The 21,328-nt window shown below is 38.1% G+C and overlaps 1 protein-coding gene and 1 pseudogene across 2 annotated transcripts; both read left to right on the forward strand.

The window, feature by feature from the left end:
* The first annotated feature begins 420 nt into the window (after positions 1-420).
* On the forward strand, positions 421-10,733 carry LOC103722555 (uncharacterized). Of its 2 annotated transcripts, none has more exons than XM_088709899.2 (9): positions 421-631; positions 3,220-3,336; positions 5,043-5,107; positions 6,618-6,733; positions 6,840-6,894; positions 7,099-7,219; positions 9,426-9,473; positions 9,589-9,683; positions 9,792-10,733. In XM_088709899.2, the coding sequence occupies exons 1-9, from the start codon at positions 535-537 to the stop codon at positions 9,795-9,797; spliced, it is 720 nt and encodes a 239-aa protein (XP_088566025.2). In that variant the 5' UTR covers positions 421-534; the 3' UTR covers positions 9,798-10,733. The 2 variants fall into 2 exon arrangements, with proteins under 2 accessions (XP_088566025.2, XP_088566024.2); XM_088709898.2 differs by having other exon boundaries at positions 426-631; positions 9,788-10,733.
* Positions 10,734-13,640: 2,907 nt separating this feature from the next.
* On the forward strand, positions 13,641-20,982 carry LOC148700252 (uncharacterized; annotated as a pseudogene).
* Positions 20,983-21,328: the final 346 nt, after the last annotated feature.

Genomic DNA, 21,328 nt, shown 5'->3' on the forward strand with positions numbered 1-21,328 from the left:
TGATATCCAACATGAGTAGCAAAGCAAAACAAAAAAAAAAGAAGAAGAAGAAGCACAAAATGCCCTATGGATCCATCTCCGGCCGTCACCAGGGACCACTAATCTCTCCGGTGGTTCCGAACTCCGATCAGCTGGCTATCAACCATCCATCCGGTGGGCCCCGCTTTCCCCTAATCATCTGCCCGTGTTTGACCAATAATCACCCATGATTGCATCCCTGTTAACCGTTCCCACGCTACCGTCACTACTCGTCGGATCGAGATCAGACCGCTCTCACAAACCACCGCTCGTGGGCCGTCCGATCACGTTGCGACACGTAGGGGCGTTTTAGTCATTTAGATGCATTTTTTTATAAAAAAAACGGCGTGCTGGTCTCGCGTCCTGGCCTCTTGGCGGAAAGCCCGGAAGAAAACGACAGGGTTCTCTCCGTTGCTATAAATAACGCTCCCATCTCGCTCGCTTTCTTCTCTTCTTTCGTTCCAAGCGAGACTCCTCTGAGTGTGGAGGGAGAAGAGAGAGAGAATAGGAGGAGGTATGGGAGTGGAGGGGAACAATGGGAGTTGTATGGCGATCCGGTCGCTGCCGCCGGTCTCGATCTCGAGGTGCTCTCATGGCTCCTCTGTGACCTCAGGTGATCTCGATTTCGTTTCGTTGTGCATTAATGGAACGAGCGGATTCACGATTTCTTCTACTTTAGATCTGTGTTTATTGTGATAATCTGTGGTTGAGGAGAAAATCAAGCATTTTTTTGGGGTCTTTTCTCTGAAAAAGTTGGAATCTTTGGTCGTTTCTTGCGATCTTGTTTTTTGGGGCATTGGTTTCGAATTGGAATCCGAAATCTCTCCTTTTTCTTCGATTTTTCTTTTCTTATTTGGCTTTTCTCTTAATTTCTATCATGTTTTAAGTGGAAATCGCACAATGTGCGATGTATGCCGTGCTTTTCTCTTGAATACGGATTTTTTATATATATATAATTTTTTTCAGTGCTGGGACAAGATTGTGTGAAGAGGCGAGATTGATGAAATTAGAGCTTTGGTTTGGTTAAAAAAAGATGTTTTTTGGGCAATTATTTAGCTTTTTGAAATTAAGGGTAGAGTCAAATTTTTGATCATCGTACTGGTGTCAATGTCTCACCGAATCTGGCAGGTTTCGTTAAGGTGTATGCATTAAAGATGAGGCTTTTACAAGATTTGTTTATTAATCGGAAAAGGTAGGTGGGAAAATAAAGGCCGGAATCTCTGGCATTCTGGCTTATTTCTACTACTACTCTTTTGAACATGGGGAGCATGACACGAAGTAGGGTGGTTCTATATACACCCCCCCTATTGCTAAGGACACCCCCCAAAAACCAAAAAAAAAAATACCCAAACTAACCTTTAGTGTAATTACCATATTGCCCTTGAAATTTTCTCAGTACACCTCCTCTCCCGCCTCCCCTTCTGTTCGGCTGTACAGTGCCGGACAGAAGCCTTCTGTTCGGCACTGTGCAGCCGAACAGAAGGCTTCTGTTCGGTTGAGGGTTGCCGAACAGAAGGCTTCTGTTCGGCACTGTTCAGCCGAACAGAAGCCTTTTGTTCGGCGATCCAGTGCCGAACGGAGCACGAACCGTGAAAAAAAAAAAAATTCGAAACAAGGTGGAACACGTACCTTTGCGGCCGATTCTTCGTCCCAAATCACTAGTTGCTTGTCCATGCTTCGAATGGGGCTTAAATCTCCTTCAAAGATCGCCTAAACGATGTAAATGGATCGAGGGTTTAAGGGGGGTTTGAGAGGTGTTTTTTTTTTTCTTTTCAAAACGAAACGGAGGAGGAGGAAGGGGGGTATATGAGAAAATTTCAAGGGCAATATGGTAATTACACTAAAGGTTAGTTTGGGTATTTTCTTTTGGTTTTTGGGGGGTGTCCTTAGCAATAGGGGGGGGTGTATATAGAACCACCCCACGAAGTACTATGATTTGTGTTTCCTTTCTCTAGAACTGTCCTCATTTGTTTGGCAATTTACGATTTTGCCCTAGCTCTACTTCTTTTCTTCCAACGTACAAGTGTTTGGGTCACTGGTGAGTGCTAGTTATTCGTGGTATTACCATTTTTTGGTAATTATTTAAATATAATTCTTATTAATAGCACCGATAAGTTCTAGCATACTGTCTTTTATGTCTTGCAAAGAAAATTAACAGATCTACCGTAAGACGAATAGAGCGACGGATTGCGTTCTCTTCTATGTAGCGAAGCATGCTGAAGAGTTTTTGTGGACCACTATATTAGTTGTCTCGACCATGCTTCGTGATATTTTATTTTTAATTTTTTGGGATATCTTCATACTAGGATTGTATGATTTGTCTGCCTTATCAAAAACAAAAAAGAAAGAAAATTAGTAGAATGTGGAGAAGATTAGACTGTGGGCTATTAGAAAATCTTGATTTTTAGTAATAAAGTGAAATGGAATAGGTTAAGGGTAGGCAGAAGTGGCTGACTTTTGCTAAAATGGTGCTTAAGAAGGGTCTCTAGACTTTAGGCTTGTGCTATAGTGCAATAATGCTTTTGGGTTCAACAGATTACCGAGTCAACTCAGAGAGTCCATTCTGTTCTTTTGCAGCGTAACTTGTGGGAAAGAAGAAGGAATTTATAATCTGTAAATAGGTAGTTGCAAATGTAACTTTTGTGGGATAGCTTTAATTACTTTTGTTTAAAGAAAGCATATATTCTACAAGCTGATCATATCATGTTGGTAGGGGATTTTAGAGATTAAAGTCAACTATCACTTCTTGCGTAACTAAGCACATATTCAAAGAGACAATTAGAGCAGCTGACTGAGTGGCATCCTTTGTTGTTGAACACAGTGGATCCAAACTATAGGAATCCTCATCTTTATTACTTTCAAGAGGTATTCATGGCTGATGCAAGCGGGTATATTTATTCTAGGGCTGTGTAAATCAGCCAGTTCATTAAAAAAAAAGAAGGAAGAAAGCATATATATTAACTTTTGTTTTTCAGCCTCCCGTAACGTCTTGCATACTGTCAAAGTATTATAGCCAGCTAGTGTATGCCTTTTACAGTACTTAAATGCACTGGATGCCCTTGTGGTGTTTGATATACTGGTGAACAATGATTGACTCTTGAACAATAGCATGCTTCAGATGCTTACTGCTTCAGTCATTGATTGTATGTCATGATTTTGTTATAGTGCCAACCTGAAGAGTTTTCAATTGCTTGTGCACAGATGATTCTTCAACATGTGGATCACCAAGATGGATTGGAAGGGGTCTTTCTTGTGTTTGTATGAAGCGAAAAGTAACATATGAACGCATCTGCGTCAATCTTACGCCTTTACAGGCAAGTTTCATTTATGAATTATGTCCATGGGATTACTTATCATTTCTCTTTGAGTGTTTTCCATCTGTGAGGCACATCGAAAGAAACCTGTTCACTCGGTATCTTTGATGCTAGCGTGTCCTAAAGTTTTCTATTGATTATTTTAATTAATATCACACTCTCTCGGCTGTTAATTCTTTTATAAGTGTTTTGGATACCAACGAATGGTTTTAGCAACTTTCTAGATGCACAACTTGCTGGTGCATGCAATTCATATTAATTAGCCATGCACATTGGGCTGGGCCAACCCATGGCATGCTCGATGAGGCCCGTGGTATAAGAAGTTTGGGCCAATATTTCTATGGGATCGGCTGAGCTCAGGCAGCAAGGTTTTGACCCAATTCAAAATTGGGCTGAACTTGGGTCAGTGATTTATGAGCCCGATAGCTTAACCCATCCCTGCCTGGTACTTTTATGGCATGTATATATATTTGCCATATATATACTACAACAATATAGTAAAAATGTGATACTAAAAATTAAGGAATCAAGGTTTTGACCCAATTCAAAATTGGGCTGAACTTGGGTCAGTGATTTATGAGCCCGATAGCTTAACCCATCCCTGCCTGGTACTTTTATAGCATGTATATATATTTGCCATATATATACTACAACAATATAGTAAAAATGTGATACTAAAAATTAAGTAATTGTTATTCTAATTAAGAATTGTATATAAATTATTAATACAGATTTGGAATTGTAAATATGACTACAGATGGGGAATGAGAGTGATGTTTTTTGAATTTTGAGTTGTTATTAATTGGGGCTGTTTCGATTTCAACTCGAGCTCGCTTTATCTTGTTGGGCTGAGCTTGGGCACATACATGTTGGGTTAAGTATGGACTAGCTGTCTGGTAACCTAGGCCGAGCCAAGACCACCTATAGCCGAACCCAACCTGCCCATCATGCATCCCTAATATTGATGATCAATTTGAAAGACTAGTCTCTGCGGACCTGATTTTTTCATAGAAGAAAAGGCATGGTTCTACTCTTTTTTTCTTTTTTTTTTTGATACTCTCTTGTTGATCAAGTTAGTTGATCCACGTTGCTAACGTGGCCTATGATGCAGTGCCGAATTGTAGAGATGCAAGAAAATAGAAAAGTTGAAAACATAAGTGAGAGAGGAGTAGAGGGGATATCATGAAATCCAGTAGGAAGAGATGAACTTGAAGTCCAAGAAAGCTTGAAATTAATCAAATGTTAAATTATAAAGTTCCAAATGGTGGTGTTGGCCTTTCCCAATGTATATGGCCAACACAAGTATGGATCTTGAGTCAACTTTTGGCATCTATAGTGTCTGTGTGTGAGAGAGAGAGCTCATTTTTTGAATGTCATGAACCTTTTAGTTTTTTTTGAATATAGTATTCTGCACATAAAAATTTATTAAATTCTGCTTTTGTTATTTGATCGTTAACAACTATAACATAAAATGATATTTTCTCTGTGAAAATGTTTTTGTGTGCGCTTGCTGCTATGCTTCTTTCTTCAAGTTGTCTTCACCAGTTTTCTAAGAAATCTGAAATTAAGCTTATTGAACAAACATAGTTCGGTTTTTTTAACCTAAATTTGTGAACCATTATTTATGTCGATACAGTAAAGTGCCTTGTTTGTAACAGCTTTTGACACTATCCACATGCCATTAATTAATTGTTGATGTATTGCAGGAAGAAAGACTTCAAAGACTGAAGCATCGCATGAAGGTTTACTTTGATTCCCTTAGGAGAGATCATCAGGTGACTTTGCTCATCTAGTATGATATGTATATTTGTGGTGCATGTATGGTGCATCCATAATTAACACTAACAAATACTGAGTGGATAAGTTAATTCAGCCTTCAATGGTCTCATAGTGCTAAAGATAGGAGGATCCTTGTTTTTAGCTGGTAGCTTAAATGAATCACATCTAGTGGTCGCATTTGCCATGAAGGTGCTGATTATTCATCTTTATTTTATTTCATGATCCCAGACACGAGGGAGATTCATTACAACTTCTAATTTTGAATGAAACATGCACAAACTCTTGACTGCACTGTACCTGTGCTTTGGACTCTAGCCATTTATTGACAGATGCTGTAGGTTGTAAGTTTCTAATATTCAAATATGTTTTAGATTTTGTGGTTGATAATTGATAGCATAAGAAAACAGAAATTGTAAAAGTCAACTTTGACTTCGTTGCTTGATACTGCTCCTTTGTGGTCATCTTACTCATCCACATCACTTGGGGGTCTTTCCTTGATTTTCTCTCCTGGGTCAGCCGATGTTGCCACTTGCCACCAACAGCTGCCTCATCCATCTAGTTAGTTTATATATTTTTTCTTTCTTGGTTAAGGCCAATCTGACCAAATGGACAGTAGGTTGGGAGCCTATGGTGCTAGGTGGGAGCTAAGGCTGTCACGTGGTATTTAGTGCCCTCTTCTTGGGCTTTAGTGGCACAAATGACTTTTTCCCTTTTGTTGTCAGCACGACCACCCCCCCCAACCATCTGTGTGCGCGTGTGATAGCATATTAACTTGCAGTCTTAGAATCATTTATAATAGAATGATAATATTGAGTCTTAGTTTTATATAGGGCTCGTTTGGTTCGCGGAAAAAGAAGAGGGGAAAGTGTGGTCAACGGGAAAGTAATGAGATGCCTCTTGTTTGGTTGGAGTTTTCAAAGGAGAGAGAAGGGAAAGTTGTATTCCCATGGGAATGTGATTCCCACATTTCATGGGAAAGTCTTTCCCATGAGAAACATGGGAAAGTTACTTTCCCATGAGGCGGGAATCACTCAATTTTTACTTTTTCCCAAAAAGTCCCTTCAGCATTAAAGAAGCATTAAAGAGGCATTAAAAACCTAATTTTTATTAAGGGCATAATAGGAATTATATATAACTTTCCTAGGAAAGTGGATGGCCAACCAAACATAAGCATCTTGAAAATTTGTCGCTTTCCCATGGTCAACCAAACATGCCAAAAGTACTTTCCTAGGCATCCTCTTCCTAGGAATTTGTTTCCCAGGAATCATATTCCTAGGAAGGAAAATGCTTCCCGTGAACCAAACGAGCCCATAAAGTATAATATTACATGAACACAACACGGAGTTTGCGCTACCTTCTGTTCCTTTTCTTTCTCTCTTTGAAATGAACCCTCAAGAACCTTAAGGATTCAGTCCTCAAAATTATGAAATGTTTTTGACATTCTATAGCTTACTAAATGTTGCCTTTATTCTGTCAGCACCTCATGAAATTTATCTCTTGAAGCAGGAAGCTCTCAGAGCTCTTTGGTATGCGACATACCCTGATCAAGAACTTCATGGTCTGATATCTGACCAGTGGAAGGAGATGGGATGGCAGGGTAGGGACCCATCGACTGATTTCAGGTACAATTCTGAAATTTTATTCATTTTGCATGCAGCCCTCTGTTAGATGCTGTTTATTTCCTTGTGAATGTGTTTGTTCATGCAATCACTTTTGCATTTTGAGCAGAGGAGCTGGATTTATTTCATTGGAGAACCTGCTCTTCTTTGCAAAGACATTTTCTGTAAGACGATATTATTCATTTCCATCAGTTCTTTGTTTATATGATGAAAATATTCTGATCAGTGGTTCTCACCAATATCAGTTTTGCTCTAGTTAAATAAGAATTTTCTTGTCTCTGTGAAAGTTTCATTTATTGTCTTCATAAAGCTTTTTCTACACCAGTATTTACTTGAGAGCAGATTAACTGACTTGTTTTATATTGCAGACTTCTTTTCAGAGGCTGCTGAAGAAACAAGGTGGGAAGCGAGCTACTTGGGAGTACCCATTTGCAGTTGCTGGTGTAAATATTACATTCATGATAATGCAAATGCTGGATCTGCAATCTAGTAAGTATTTCTGCTCTCGCCATGTATATATCCTTAAACTATTCCATGACTTCTTGTTGTTGAATATATAGCTACAGTGTCAAAAAACAAGCAAATAAATACATGTTCTAAACAAAGCCAAGGTGATTACAATCAGCTTTCTCTTTTCTTCATGAAACTGTTGAAGAATGAACTGTTAGACCCAAAAGAATTTAGAGAGGAGGGTAGTTTTCAGAATCCTGTATATCCCCAAACACATTGCTCAGTGCATGTGGATCTCTTTCTTTTTTATCTTCTCTTATTTTGATATAAGGGGAAAGGTGTAAAACAAAGGACTTCAATGAAGAGGTCTGCATGAAAGTATGCTTCACCTAAAAACCTTGAGAAAGAGAAACCTCCAATTCCTGTGGTAGACATACATTATCGAATTGACTAAGGAGTTTTGTAGTTGGGAACAAATTCTTCCTTATCATCCCCATCATCCACATCATACTCATCATCATCATCATCATCTTCATCACCATTATATGGCTTTGCAGGTCTAGACATCTTTTCTGGTTATTTTCAAGAAGCTGCATGTACTTTGAAGCTGAGATTCCCCACAAAACACTATAAAATTCTTAAATATAAAATTAGCAGCATTATGGTCAGATCGTTTCTCAAACAATATAAACCAGTAGAAGTATAAGGAGAGATGTGAGCTTCATGGGTTCTGTTTTCTAGTTTGAAAAAAGGGCTAATACAGAATATTATGTGGCGAGGGGAAGTTAATAAGCATAGGCCCTGTTGGGCTAAATTCGGTGGGATAGGCCGGGATTGAAGTGTGAGGTGGAAGGGAGGGAGAGGGAGAGTGCAGGGGGTTGCGAGTCCCACCTCCTCTCAATGTCTTTTTTGAACCCTTTGGGGAGTAGAACATGTGGGCACGCTCTCCCTCTCCCGCTCCCCCTCCTGGTCCCTCCCTTCCAATCCCTGCTTATCCTGCCGGATTTAGTTAAACAGGCCCTCAAATTGAATTATTCCTCATCATTACAGTATTTCTTAACCCATCTAGTCCTTGTGATGTATTGTGAAAAATTTTTGCCCCATTAGAGTATTGTATCCTAGTCCACAGACAATTTGGCTACACTAATATATAATTCATCTCCCTCTCTCTCATATACACATACATATAAGAAGAATATTCTGTTCTTTCTCTTTCTCAATTGGACCAACTATTTACTCTCTCTTAATCTCGTTTGTCTAAGTAAACAAAATAAACAATTGCAAAGATGAAAGAAGGGAGACCTGTTTTCCATGTCTAATGCCAGCAGGCAGAATTTAAAACAATTGCAAAGAGACTTCCTTTCCTCTGTCTCCTTGAAGTCCTTGTTGATGCTAATTCATGAAATAATGCAACCCCAATAATGCAATGCATCCAAGGTAATCCATAGACAGATGGAAAGATTCATTAATCAAGGTGGAGAAAAGAGAAGAATTAGATGCCTTGATTTCTGTCAAGTATTTGGCAGGTATAAGAAGAGACATGCCTTGAAGAGTGACATCAACAGGCATCAATAGGCTGACATCCCTAGGTTCTCTAATTTCTATGATCAGATGACTTAGTATGATCCTTCAGGGGTGGTTTCAGGTATTGAGGACACAGAATAACCTATGGGCAGTCCATGACTGTCCTCAGGTGGCTTTTGAGGAGACAATGAGAGACCGCTGGTTTTGCTGGATTATGGCAATTTTTGCAGGGAGCAACTGGTTAGTTAATCCCAGAATCTGGCGATTCTTTGAAAGATAAATTCATCAAGGTATGATGATCGTCAGGGTTCAACAAATGGTTGGATCCTTCATGGTGTTTTCCCGACTTTTTGGCCTAAATGCAGCAGATAGATTTACTGTGATAGGACTCAATACTCTGAGGCAATGATGATGGAATAAGGGGTGCATGCATGGAAGCAGCTTGTAGACTCAACAATATGCATTACCTGAACAGAAAATGACACTAGTGGACAGTAAAACCAGATGTGGTACAGGGTAATATATAAATGAATAAGTTACCAGTATCTACCACAATCTTTTATGATGCAAATAAGCTGGTACACTGAACTTTCTCTAACACAGGAATACATTTAACTGAAACTTACCCTTGTTATGTATGTCTGATGTAATAGATTAATAGTTTAGAGTATTTAAGGACAATTGATTGAGCTGATACTAATTTAGGATGACACATCTGCAGCAAAGCGAAGGACTTTTGTTAGAGCTGTTTTCATCCAAATGCTGTCAGGTGAGATTGCAGCTACACCTAAACAAAGCCAACTGCAGCTTTCATATAGTTGGATGCTGGAATTTTTAGTCGAACGGAATGTAAGATGCTTGCCTTGTTTGATATGTGCTTGCAGAAGATGAGTGGGCATTCGACTTGCTTTACTGCGTAGCATTTGTGGTTATGGACAAGCAGTGGCTGGAAAAGAATGCTTCCTACATGGAATTCAATGTAAGTACTTGCTTTTGGCTCAGAAGAAGCCTACTTCTACCTGTCTCCATTCATCATATATGTTATTTGTTGAGAAGTACTTGTTGAAATTTATTTGTTGATAGGAAGTTTTGAGATCGACTCGTGCACAGCTGGAGAGGGAATTACTATTGGATGATGTGATGCGGATAGAAGACATGCCATCTTATAGCCTTCTTTGCTAGCTGTGGAGCTCACTGAAGGCTAGTCGATTGAAGTGTATGGTCCCCTCTTCCACCGTTTTTTTTTTTTTTTACACTCTTCAGCAAAAACAAGAAAAAATCTGATGACCTCATAGACATTTAAACGAAAAGCATATGATGCAAGGACGTGTTCCATTTCATCCTCAAAGACTGTGCCAAGCTTATGTCATGAAGCACGGGTTGGATCGGATTTGTATGTTATCAATGGATGGATGCGTTGTTATGCGGCACTCGAGTTTGTGGATGATGCCTGCCACTTGTTCGATGGAGATCCTGGGAGAAATTTGATAATTTGGACAACGATGATCAGTGTCGAACCATGCGAAGCAACTCTGGGGTGTTGGTGCTCTCAGCTTGTCCTCGATTGGGCGGGTTGGACTTGAGGCGGCAGATTCATTCGTATGTGAAGGAGAAGGGGGTTCATATGGGAGAGATTCCTGGGACGGCTTTGGCGGATATGTATGGATGCTAAGAATGATGCGGTTTCAATGGCGCTTAAACTGTTTGGGAAAATGCCAGAAAAAAAAGAAAAGAACAATGTCACATGGAATAAGATGATTTGTAGGTTAGCTCATCAATGATCATGCTAATAGCGCTCTCAAGCTCCTCTGGGAGTTGGAAAAGGAGGTCCAGCCTAATGATATAGCTTTTGGAACATTTTTTCTTCTCCAATGGATACATCAGAGGAAAGCAATGAGCGAATTAAATCATGCATTTACTCACCTTATTAATATGTGAATATCTTCTGCATTTCAATCAGATTTTGATTTGAAGAAAACTAAGCATGGATGAATGACTTTATTTATAAGATTAAACCATTGTTGTCTTCTATATTCTATGTTAAATGTGCTCATGTGACTAATCCAATTCATATTCTATCTTGTCAGTTTCTCATGGCTGGTCTTTCTAGGTTTTGAACTTCTGTCATTATTCATGGTACCAATTGGTATTAATGTGTAGATTTTTTTCAGGTCTATAGTTTTCTTAGTGTAAACAGCAATCTAAGGGCGATAAGATGATAATGATTTTCTTCCTGTCTAAAGGAGGGTCTTTTAAGGGCAAGATTGAGAAGAAGTGTAATTGAAAGAAAATGCAGCTCTAAGCAAGTACTCCAATACGAACATGGTGAAATAATGCAGCTAGAGGTTGTAGTATACGGTATATTGCATCCATCAACAGGGACTATCCAAATAGTTATCGGCAAATGCCTATGGTTCTAATCTTTTTAACCCATAGATTGAAAAGATACTCGTCCAAAACAAAAGCCCTATTTCACATATATTAATTATTTCCATCAATATTTATTTGGAAAGCAACTTCGCAATTTATTAAAGAGGAATGATGCCAACTTCCAAGATCTAAGTCTTCATGTGAATGAATTCAGGTCATGAGATCCCACAACCTCCTCTTTCCTCCTTTTTTTTTTTCTCTAAAATAGGCATTTCATACATTATGAGTACAGATACACCCAATAAAATTAGAAAACAATAAGTCATGAAGTGCCTTAGGCAACTCTCTCTTCTCGGCCTATAGAGTGCCTCCGGAGTAGCAGACTACATAAGCAACCACCCAATCCGCAACCTCATTGGCCTCTCTGAACACATACCTGGTTTGAAGAGTCATACTATCTCTCGCCGTCGCCCAAATGTCCCGAAGCAGGAGTGACCCCCTCCACCACCGCATAGGCCCCCTCTGGATCTAGCTGATTATAGTGGCTAAGTCACCCTCTAATATAATTGAGCTAGCCTGTAGCACTCGCCTCTTTCCTTCTCCAAGTGGCATCAAATGAGGTGGCTCCTCTCTCTTGATCCCTCCACCAAGAGTCAGATAACTACTTATCAGCTGAGTTGAAGCTGACAAATACTTGACATGAAAAATGTCACAAGTTGTTGACCCAAGGGCTCCATTATCAAGATGATCCAATAGGTTAACTAAGCCACTGGCATTCATACTTTAATTGTGTCACAAGTTAATACGGTAAGGAGAGAATTTTGAGATCTTTCGAAGTCAAAATGGAATCTCCCTTTTGCAATGGACCACATCTACGCCTTCCTAAAAAAAAAAAATAATGCCTATTCAACATAACTACGTAGCAATTGCATCATGTTCTTCTACAACAATTTACAATCATGAGCAATGATTATGTTCACAGTAGCAAATGCATTTCATCTTCTCTTAATCCTAGAAATCATTTTGTTTCCCATTTCTCATTCATTCTCCCATGCAGATCTCCTTCCCAATCAATAATCCTATCAAGATGAGCCACCGACGTCACTAACGTGTCCACTGGAACATGCATTTGATATTATCAAAATATATATTATGAAGATCAAATATATATAAGTATAGAATCGTTCTTTATTCTCCCGGGAAAAATCCATCCAAACCAGTAATGTTGTCCAGGTGAACCACCCATGTCATCTTGCTAATAGTATAAATCCTCCTCGAGACCCTATCCAAATCCTCAAATCTCTCTCTCTCTCTTATATTCTCTCATAAGTTGGGATCAAGAACAAATCCAAGGTTTCTAGAGAACATCCATGAGTTCTATATTTGGGAGAGACTGCACGGATGTGCATTTAATTCCATATCGATTATGCACTGAAGAGATCTTGGATGCTAATATAGAGTCAAAGAATCCAAACAATATCTTCTGACTATTTTTTTTGCATAAGACCCTAGATTGTTTTAGGGACTCATAGGATTGTGATGCAATCTCAACCTTTTAGTAAGGCATATGGTGAAGCTAGACTTGGTAGGAGAAGGTCACTAATGACAGTGGATCTATCAATATGATTTTTGTCTTATTATTTTTTCTCCTTTTTCTTTTTCTCTATTTCCCCCCCAAGCTGGTTTGTTCCAAGGCATGATACTTTATTGATGTATTCCTTGTCTAGAAAACAAAAGGCAAAATAGGTAACATCACATCATATATAGCGTCTTTGATTAATTGAGTGAATTCCTCTTTTTTATATGAATTGGTTGTGTTCTATATTATTTTTCGGTAATATGGTCTCATATGGATGTTATAATCAAGATTTATTCTTCATTGGCTCGTTATCCTTCAAAATACATGCCTCATAATTACTTTAGACTCCAGTTGGAATTATCAATCATGTTACAATATGTTTGCTGGGCTAAACAAAATTTGAAGTCCTAAATGTTTGCTACATAACAAAATTTTGTATAGTTTCTAAGCGCCGGTCATATAATTCTGCAAATTATTCTATGGTTTGCTTTCCAAACCGAGACTCTTCACATCTTTATTGTCCTTTACTTGCACATTGTTACTGTCTTCCCAACCAATAATATTCATTTAAGTTGAGAACAAAATTTAATACTTTGAGGCAATCACACATCCCAACCGAAGTTCAAAGGGCAAGATTTTGTTCCCATACACATCAAAGCATATCATGGAGCTAGCTGCAAATAATACTTCATTCACTCCTTTTCCTACATTTCAACAATGACTCTTTCAATCTTAATTCCACAATGGCACCATGTTCGAAAGTGCAGCAACTTGGCACCTAACCTGCAACTCAAGGTAGCTACTAAGAAGCTGGTTTATGAAAAAATGAAAAGAAAAATCTGGCCACTTGTGAGCTATTGGTAACCAAATTCTTTATTAAGCTTTTGTATCCAACATTGCTGATCACATGGCCTTGGGCAATGAAGCTTGAGTTTGACTACAAGCTTCACATGGCGCAGGTTTTGCATATCTCCATTAATAATTATAACATATAGCAGGCCAACTTGCTATTGGGTAAAATAAAATCAAAGATCAGCTCAAAAATCCAAGTTTGCATCCAATTAACTTCAACTCATCTCCCAAAGCCACAGCTTCCTCTTCCTTTTCTTCTTTCTATGGCACTAATTGAGGCAGTTCTTCTCTCAGTACTCTTCGCATTATCAACATCTGGAGGTGAGTTTCTTCCATCATTCCTTTCGTCTTTCTTAAAACCAACACCTATTCTCTGCCACTACACTACCATTTTCCTTCCACACAGCTCTGGTCCGAAATGGATATTTTGAGTTACCACCACCAAACATAAAACCAAACTCCACCATTCCCCTCCTTCCACTGTCTAAAAATAACACCATCAATGGAACAGTGCATTATTGTGAAGATCCATACGAGTGTATGTTTAGTCTCATATCGGTTATTCGTTGGATAGATCTTAGAAACTTATACAGGATCAAAGAACCTAAATAATACCTTTCAACTAAATATTTTAGGTGAGATCCTGAGTTGTTACAAATGGTATTAAAGCAGACTCGGCCCATGACCCATGTAGATTAAGAAAAACTGCAGCACGAGTTCATTGGGGCCGACCCCGATCCGATCGTGATGTTTGTGATTGGATTTGACTAAATTTGGATGTTTAGCCTGACGAGGACATCGGACTTAAATTGGAGGAGTATGTGAGGATCCATCTGAGCATGTGTTTAGTCCCACATCAGTTATTCGCTAGATAGATCTTGGGTATTTATATAGGATTATGTGACAGGAGGCCCTAGCATACGCTGCCTGGTCATAAAAATGCCGCTTGTGCCTAAATGGAGTTATCAGCCAGACTTTGAGGGGCACTTCATTATCTGACCTTCACAGTAGCTCCAGTGAACAGGAACTGATTAATCTTCACTGCATTCAGGGTCTCCTTTCCACCACCTTGGAATACTGGGTCCTCGGTGTTCTTCTTTGAAAGGCAATATGGGAGGAAATCTAGGGAGACTTGTGCTTGCTACCTTGGGTCCTTGGGAGAGGAGGGAGAGCCAGTAGACCTCGTGCTCCGAAGCCAACCAACCGAAGGTGATCTTGATGTCACATGTGGGCCGGTTGTGGTTACAGTGATTGTTAAAAGATTCATCTCTTTGGTTGGATATGGTATGGTTAATTCCACAACACATTATCAATGATTTAGTAAATCAAAAGAAAGAATAGTGATGATATATAACTGCTATGATATATCTTTCTACTATCGAATGCGAATCCTCTTTCGACTCCACAGTTAATAGTAGTAGAGAACTACCCTTCTGTTTTTGGTTTCTTCTCTGACCATTCTCTCACCAAATTCTAGCAAAAACTAGAATTTCGCATGGGAGGAAAAGAAATATGGATGGGAAAGTGCAACTTCTTCTTTTGTTTTTATTTTTCTCATCGTCTCTCGATTCTCTTCAGGAGTTAGGAGTCAAGAATTCATTTAGGACATAATCGTGTTTATATTATAGTAGTAAAGATATAAATGGAGAATTCATTGACTCTGTAAAAGTGGATGCCAAGAATTGAAAGTCTTCAAAATTTTGATAAGGCTCTCACATCATATCTCCGTAGCTATACCTATGAAGGCTTAGGATCTGATATTTTTCAGAGGACTGTAATAAACTAGAAAGGAATTTTTTTTTTTTTTTGATAAAACCTCTGTTCTTCACCTTCTATTCTTTCTTGCAAAAAAACTTGGCTTATACAGCCATTACAAAAAGAAGTCTAAGAGACTTAAGTTCAAACAACTACATTAAATAAAGCATTACATTTTCAAGACAATTTAATTCAATCTAAGGACTTTTGTTTCTTCAAGAAAGTAAAAGGTAGTTTGGTTTAGAGTTCCAACAATGCCTCCCCTAAACCAAACTTACTCTTCATTCCCAGACTTGCTGCACTTTTTGTGAAAACTAATCCCCTAAGTGGTTTAGTAAAAATATCAGCCTTTTGTTCACATGTCCTGCAATACTCAACATGAACAACACCTTCATTCACCAACTCCCTCAAGAAATGGTACCGAAGTCGAATATGTTTTGTTTTTCCATGAAGAACCGGATCCTTTGAAATTGAAATAATTGAACTATTGTCGCAGAACAAGGTTGTTGGACCAGTTTGAGCATGATTGAGATTCTCCAAAATTCTACGCAACCAAAGTAGATGACATCCTGCAAAAGAAGCAGCAACATATTCAGCTTCTGTGGTTGAGAGTGCAACAATAGATTGCTTCTTTGAACACATGCTATTGCTCCACTTTCGAGATCAAAGACATAACCTGAAGTATTTTTACTGTCATCAACACTTCCTGCTAACTCGCTGTCAGTATAGCCAACAAGGTTAACTGGCACATTTGCTTGATAGAAAATACCATAATCAAGAGTTCCTTTCACATATCTCAGTATTCTTTTTGCTGCCTCCCAATGATTAGAGAATGGTTTCTCCATAAACCTACTTATCAAACTTACAGCATACATAATATCAGGCCTTGTAGCTGTCAAATACATTAAATTTCCAACCAAACTCTGAAACATAGTTGAGTTGACTAGCTTCCCTTCACCATTTTTGCTCAATTTCAATCCTATTATACAAGGAGTTGAAACATGATTTGCATTCTCCATTCTGAATTTTTTCAAAATCTGTTTTGCATAACTTTCTTGAGTAATAAAAGTTCCATGCTTGGATCTAAAAACTTCAATTCCAAGAAAATGATGTAGTTCACCCAAATCAGTCATTTCAAACTCATTCTTCATTGAGTGCTTAAAATCATTCAACAACTCTAGATCATTACCCGTAAAAATAAGATCATCAACATAAAGACTTACAAACATGAAGCCTCCAAGTGGACTGATTTTAGTATAAAGGGTGTGCTCCAATGGATATTTCTGAAAACCATTCTTCTCGAAGTAAGAATTGATGCAGCTGTACCAGGCCCTTGGCGATTGTTTCAGTCCGTATAAAGCTTTTTTCAGTTTGTAAACTTTATCTTCTTCTCCCTTTTTCACAAAACCAGGTGGTTGTTCAAGATAGACTTCTTCCTTGATTACACCATTTAGGAAAGCTGATTTCACATCCATTTGAAAAATCTTCCAATTATTTTGAGCTGCAAGGGAGATCAACAATCGAACTGTATCGAGCCTTGACACAGGAGCAAATACTTCTGTAAAATCTTCCCCCTCTTTTTGCTTGTATCCCTTTGCTACAAGTCTCGCTTTATGCTTGTTGATGGAGCCATCCGGATTCATCTTTGTTTTGTACACCCATTTAACACCAATGGGTTTTTTCTATGGAGGAAGATTTGTGAGCCCCCAAGTCCCATTTTTTTCAATGGCTGTTATCTCCTCTTTCATGGCTCTTTTCCATACTTCTTCCTTGTTTGCATCATCAAAAGAGATTGGATCTTCTCCTGCAAAGAAAGCAAAAAATACAGAATTATCATACTCAATAGGCTCGGTGGAATCTAAGAGCTCCTGCACACTTCTCATTTTTCTTTGAGGAGAATTTGATGATGAACTTGATGAAGATCTTGGTGAAGGAGAAGAACTTTCTTTTTCTGAATCATCTTATCTGTCTGAAGAGATTGGCTGCTCAATTGCTTTATCTTTCTTTTCTTCAAAACTTGAAGTTTCATCAATTCGGACATCATGGCCGATCATAACCTTTTTAGTCTTCGGATTATACAGCTTGTAGGCTTTGCTCCTCTCGCTGTATCCAATGAAGATGCACTTTTCTGACTTATTATCAAGTTTGTTTCTCTTGGCCTGTGGAATGAGTGCATAAGCAACACTCCCAAACACCTTTACTTGTTGAACATCAGACTTTCTTCCATACCAAGCCTTATGTGGTGTGCAATCTTTCAAGCATTTTGTTGGAGAATGGTTGATGAGATAACCTGCACAAGAAACAGCCTCTGCCCAAAATTCATTTGGTAAATTTTTTCTTTTGAGCATACATCTCATACTTTCTACAATAGTTCTATTTTTTCTCTTACTTACACCATTTTGCTGCGGTGTAAAATGAGCTGTTAACTCATGCCTTATGCCATGTTCTCTAAAAAAATTTTGAGCATCATTTGAGATGTATTCACCACCACGATCAGTCCTCAAAGTTCCAATACGAAGCCCGGTATAATTTTCAACTTCAGCTTTAAAATCTTTGAAAGCTTGAAATGTCTGCGATTTTTCTTTAAGGAAATAAATCCATACCTTTTTTGAGAAATCATCAATGAAGGTGATAAAATACCTAATACCTCCAAGAGATTCAGTTGGTATATTTCCACAAAGGTCAGAGTGGACAAGTTCCAATGGCCTTTTTGCTCTCCAGGATGAATGTTGTGGGAATGGATCTCTATGTTGCTTTCCAAGTTGACATGTTTCACAAATCTCTTCAACTTGGTCAATTTTAGGCAGCCCTCTAACCATCTCCTTTGTTGACAACCGCTTCAAACTTCCTTAATTCAAGTGTCCAAACCTTTCATGCCATAGCTTGGAAACACTTTTATCAACAGCAGCAAAAAAAGATAAATTTGTGATCTCAAGTTTGAGAGGAAATAAGTTATTTGAAGCCACACCAATTTTTGCAATAATCTGACTTCCCTTCAATATAGTGCAAGCATCACCATGCATATGCAAATCATATCCTTTCTTCATGAGATGACCAGCACTAAGTAAGTTACTTTTCAAACCAGGAACAAAATAAACTTCAACCATTTTCTCAACATTTCCGGATTTTGTTTTAAAAGCAATCTCACCAACAGCTTCAATTTTATGAGTACTAGCATCACCAATTTTTACTTCACCCTGATCAATTCTGGATAAAGTTGAAAACAGATTTTTGTTACCTGTCATATGCTTGCTAGCACCACTGTCAAGGTACCATACTTCATCAACCTTGCTGTCATGAGAAGCAAACAATAAGGTTTCTTCATTCTTGCTTTGATGAATAAGGCCTGTTTCATTTTTCTTGTCATCCGCTTGTTTGTACCAACAATATATCTCTTTATGTCCTGGTTTGTGACAATAGTTGCATTCAAAATAACCACGTCCTCGACCTCTTTGATAACCACGACCTCCTCTTCCTCTTTGTTGAGACTTGAACTTCTGATCTTCATTGTTGTCATTCTGATAATTATCATTGTGCTGATTATTTCTGCCTCTTCCACGAGAACTAGAACCACCATATCCTCTGAAGTGTTTGCCTCTGCCACGGTTGGATGAGCCATGGCCTCCCATAGTTGTAACTTGAGATTTGAGAGCTTGGTCAGGTTGATGAGGTGAGGGAAACAACAAGTTAATCTTCACTTCATGGGCTTTCAAGACTCCTTGCAAATCTTCTAAAGTCAAGCTTTTGAGATCTTTTGTTTGCTCAATAACAGTAACAAGACTAAAATATTTTTCTGGCAGAGAACGAAGGACCTTTTGAATGATCCTAAGATCATCCAAGACTTCACCATTCGAGGCCATTTGATTTACAATAGAAGTAACTTTTGTAAAATACTCTGCAACACTTTCATTCTCCTTCATTTCCAGTTTTTCAAACTCTGATCTCAGAATCTGAAGTCGAACATTTCTTACTTGTTCATCTCCTTTGTATGCCTTTTGCAGAATCTCCCAAGCCTGCTTCGAAGTTTTTGCTTTACAAACTTTTTCATACACCACTTTTTCTATTGCCAGATTAATTTGGTTATGAGCATCTGTGTCCTTCCTACGATTTTCCACCAAAACTTTCTTTTCAGCATTACTCAATGCTTCTTCATCTTCAGGCTCAATGAACCATTTATCGACTATATCCCATAAGTCAAATGCTTTCAGCCAAACTTCAAATCTGCTGCTCCAATAATCATAATCTTCTCCATTGAAGGTATGTGGGAACAGAGTGGAAATATTTCTGGTTGCCATTTTTTAAAAAAAACAGAGCTCTGATACCAATTTGAAGGCTTAGGATCTGATATTTTTCAGAGGACTGTAATAAACTAGAAAGGAATTTTTTTTTTTTTTTGATAAAACCTATGTTCTTCACCTTTATTCATTTCTTGCAAAAAAACTTGGTTTATACAGCCATTACAAAAAGAAGTCTAAGAGACTTAAGTTCAAACAACTACATTAAATAAAGCATTACATTTTCAAGACAATTTAATTCAATCTAAGGACTTTTGTTTCTTCAAGAAAGTAAAAGGTAGTTTGGTTTAGAGTTCCAACAACCTATCCTATTTGTCTATCTAGTCTGTGTTGAAAATTACATATAAGATTTAGTCCCACATGAAATAATCAATGGAATGAATAAACATTGATGTTGAGTTGAAGATCGAAGAGTTATACATAGACCATTATAGTAATATGCTGCATATAACTAATTATTTGAGAGAAAAAGGAAAAAACAAAACAAAACAAAAACACCAAAGCCTCCGAATACAACTGCCAGCCCCCTGGCTACAAAAACTCTAGGTGAAACTTGAGTATTCAAGACAAACATAAAGGTTTCCAACTGCCTCAAGCAGGGGATAGACAAAACCAATCGCAGAAAGACTTAACATCATACAGAAAATTAGTGGGCTCTATTGGATACGATTTCAGCTATGTTCTCATTTTTCCCAGTTCTTACTTCTTGGGGAACTTGTAATATGAACTACAGATAGCGCGCTACAAAATGGTGGCTTCGAGGAGGGCCCAGCTTTTGTGACAAACTCCAGCGAGGGAATCCTAATTGGAGAAACTGAAGATTTTAGAAAATCCTCATTATAACAATGGGCTGCAAAAGAAGAGCATAGAATCGAAACTAGGGTTTGTCGTACCAAGCCGAGCCAAATGGTACATCTCATATTGTACCATACCAACTCGATACTAGTACCTGAAATTGAAGGCATATCGACACACTATATATCGAAAAAATCCGTACCGTACCATACCGATATAGTGCTAGTGTGGCACCAATATTGGGTCCAATACCGAGAAAACGAATTTTATCCAAAACATTATTTGGTTCTCATAGGCTATGCTGCTATCGAGATTGTCTTGTTGGGGTCTTGACAACAATGTTATTGGAAGAAGGCTTCATACATAGTTTGGAGTTTGTCATGGGAGTTGCTTATCGTTCCCGGAGAATTTGTTATTGAAGCACAAGTAGGTTTGAGAACTCAAAATTTTACTTTACGCAGAAGTTTTCAATGAATTTTAAGGCAGATTCAAATCTCACTTCTATCACTTTTGTAAGCTATAAAGGAGGCCAAACGCAATATCTTGTGATTTGTGGTTCAAGAACAGGAACGCTTAGAGGGATTCTTTTTTCTTGTTTAGTTCTCCTGATAGCTCTAAAGATTGCTGGATGAAGTATCAAATCTTCGCTAATAAAGTGCTCTTTTGTTGACTATATTGGTTTTTATGTTTCTACAAAAGCTTCTATAGATAAAGTTTGCTTGTAGAGTATAATTTTTTGTTACCCATTACTTGGACACGTATAAAAAAAATATTATGACATTTCATTTCATATAGCATTTTCAAACCGATCATTTTTCATATATCACAATGGACAATTTCATCATTTATAATCGAAAAGAAAAATCACGAGTTTTTTCAAACTAGAAGAAGTCTTTTTATTTTTCTCTTCTTTAAGTCTTTTCAATTTTCAATTATCTTGATATCTATCAAGATAAAAAATCTTCATAAACTGGGCTA

The sequence above is a fragment of the Phoenix dactylifera genome, chromosome 13, assembly GCF_051530095.1.
Source record: "Phoenix dactylifera cultivar Ajwa chromosome 13, Ajwa_hap1_PhDact_Kaust_v1.1, whole genome shotgun sequence".
Taxonomy (NCBI): Eukaryota; Viridiplantae; Streptophyta; class Magnoliopsida; order Arecales; family Arecaceae; genus Phoenix; species Phoenix dactylifera.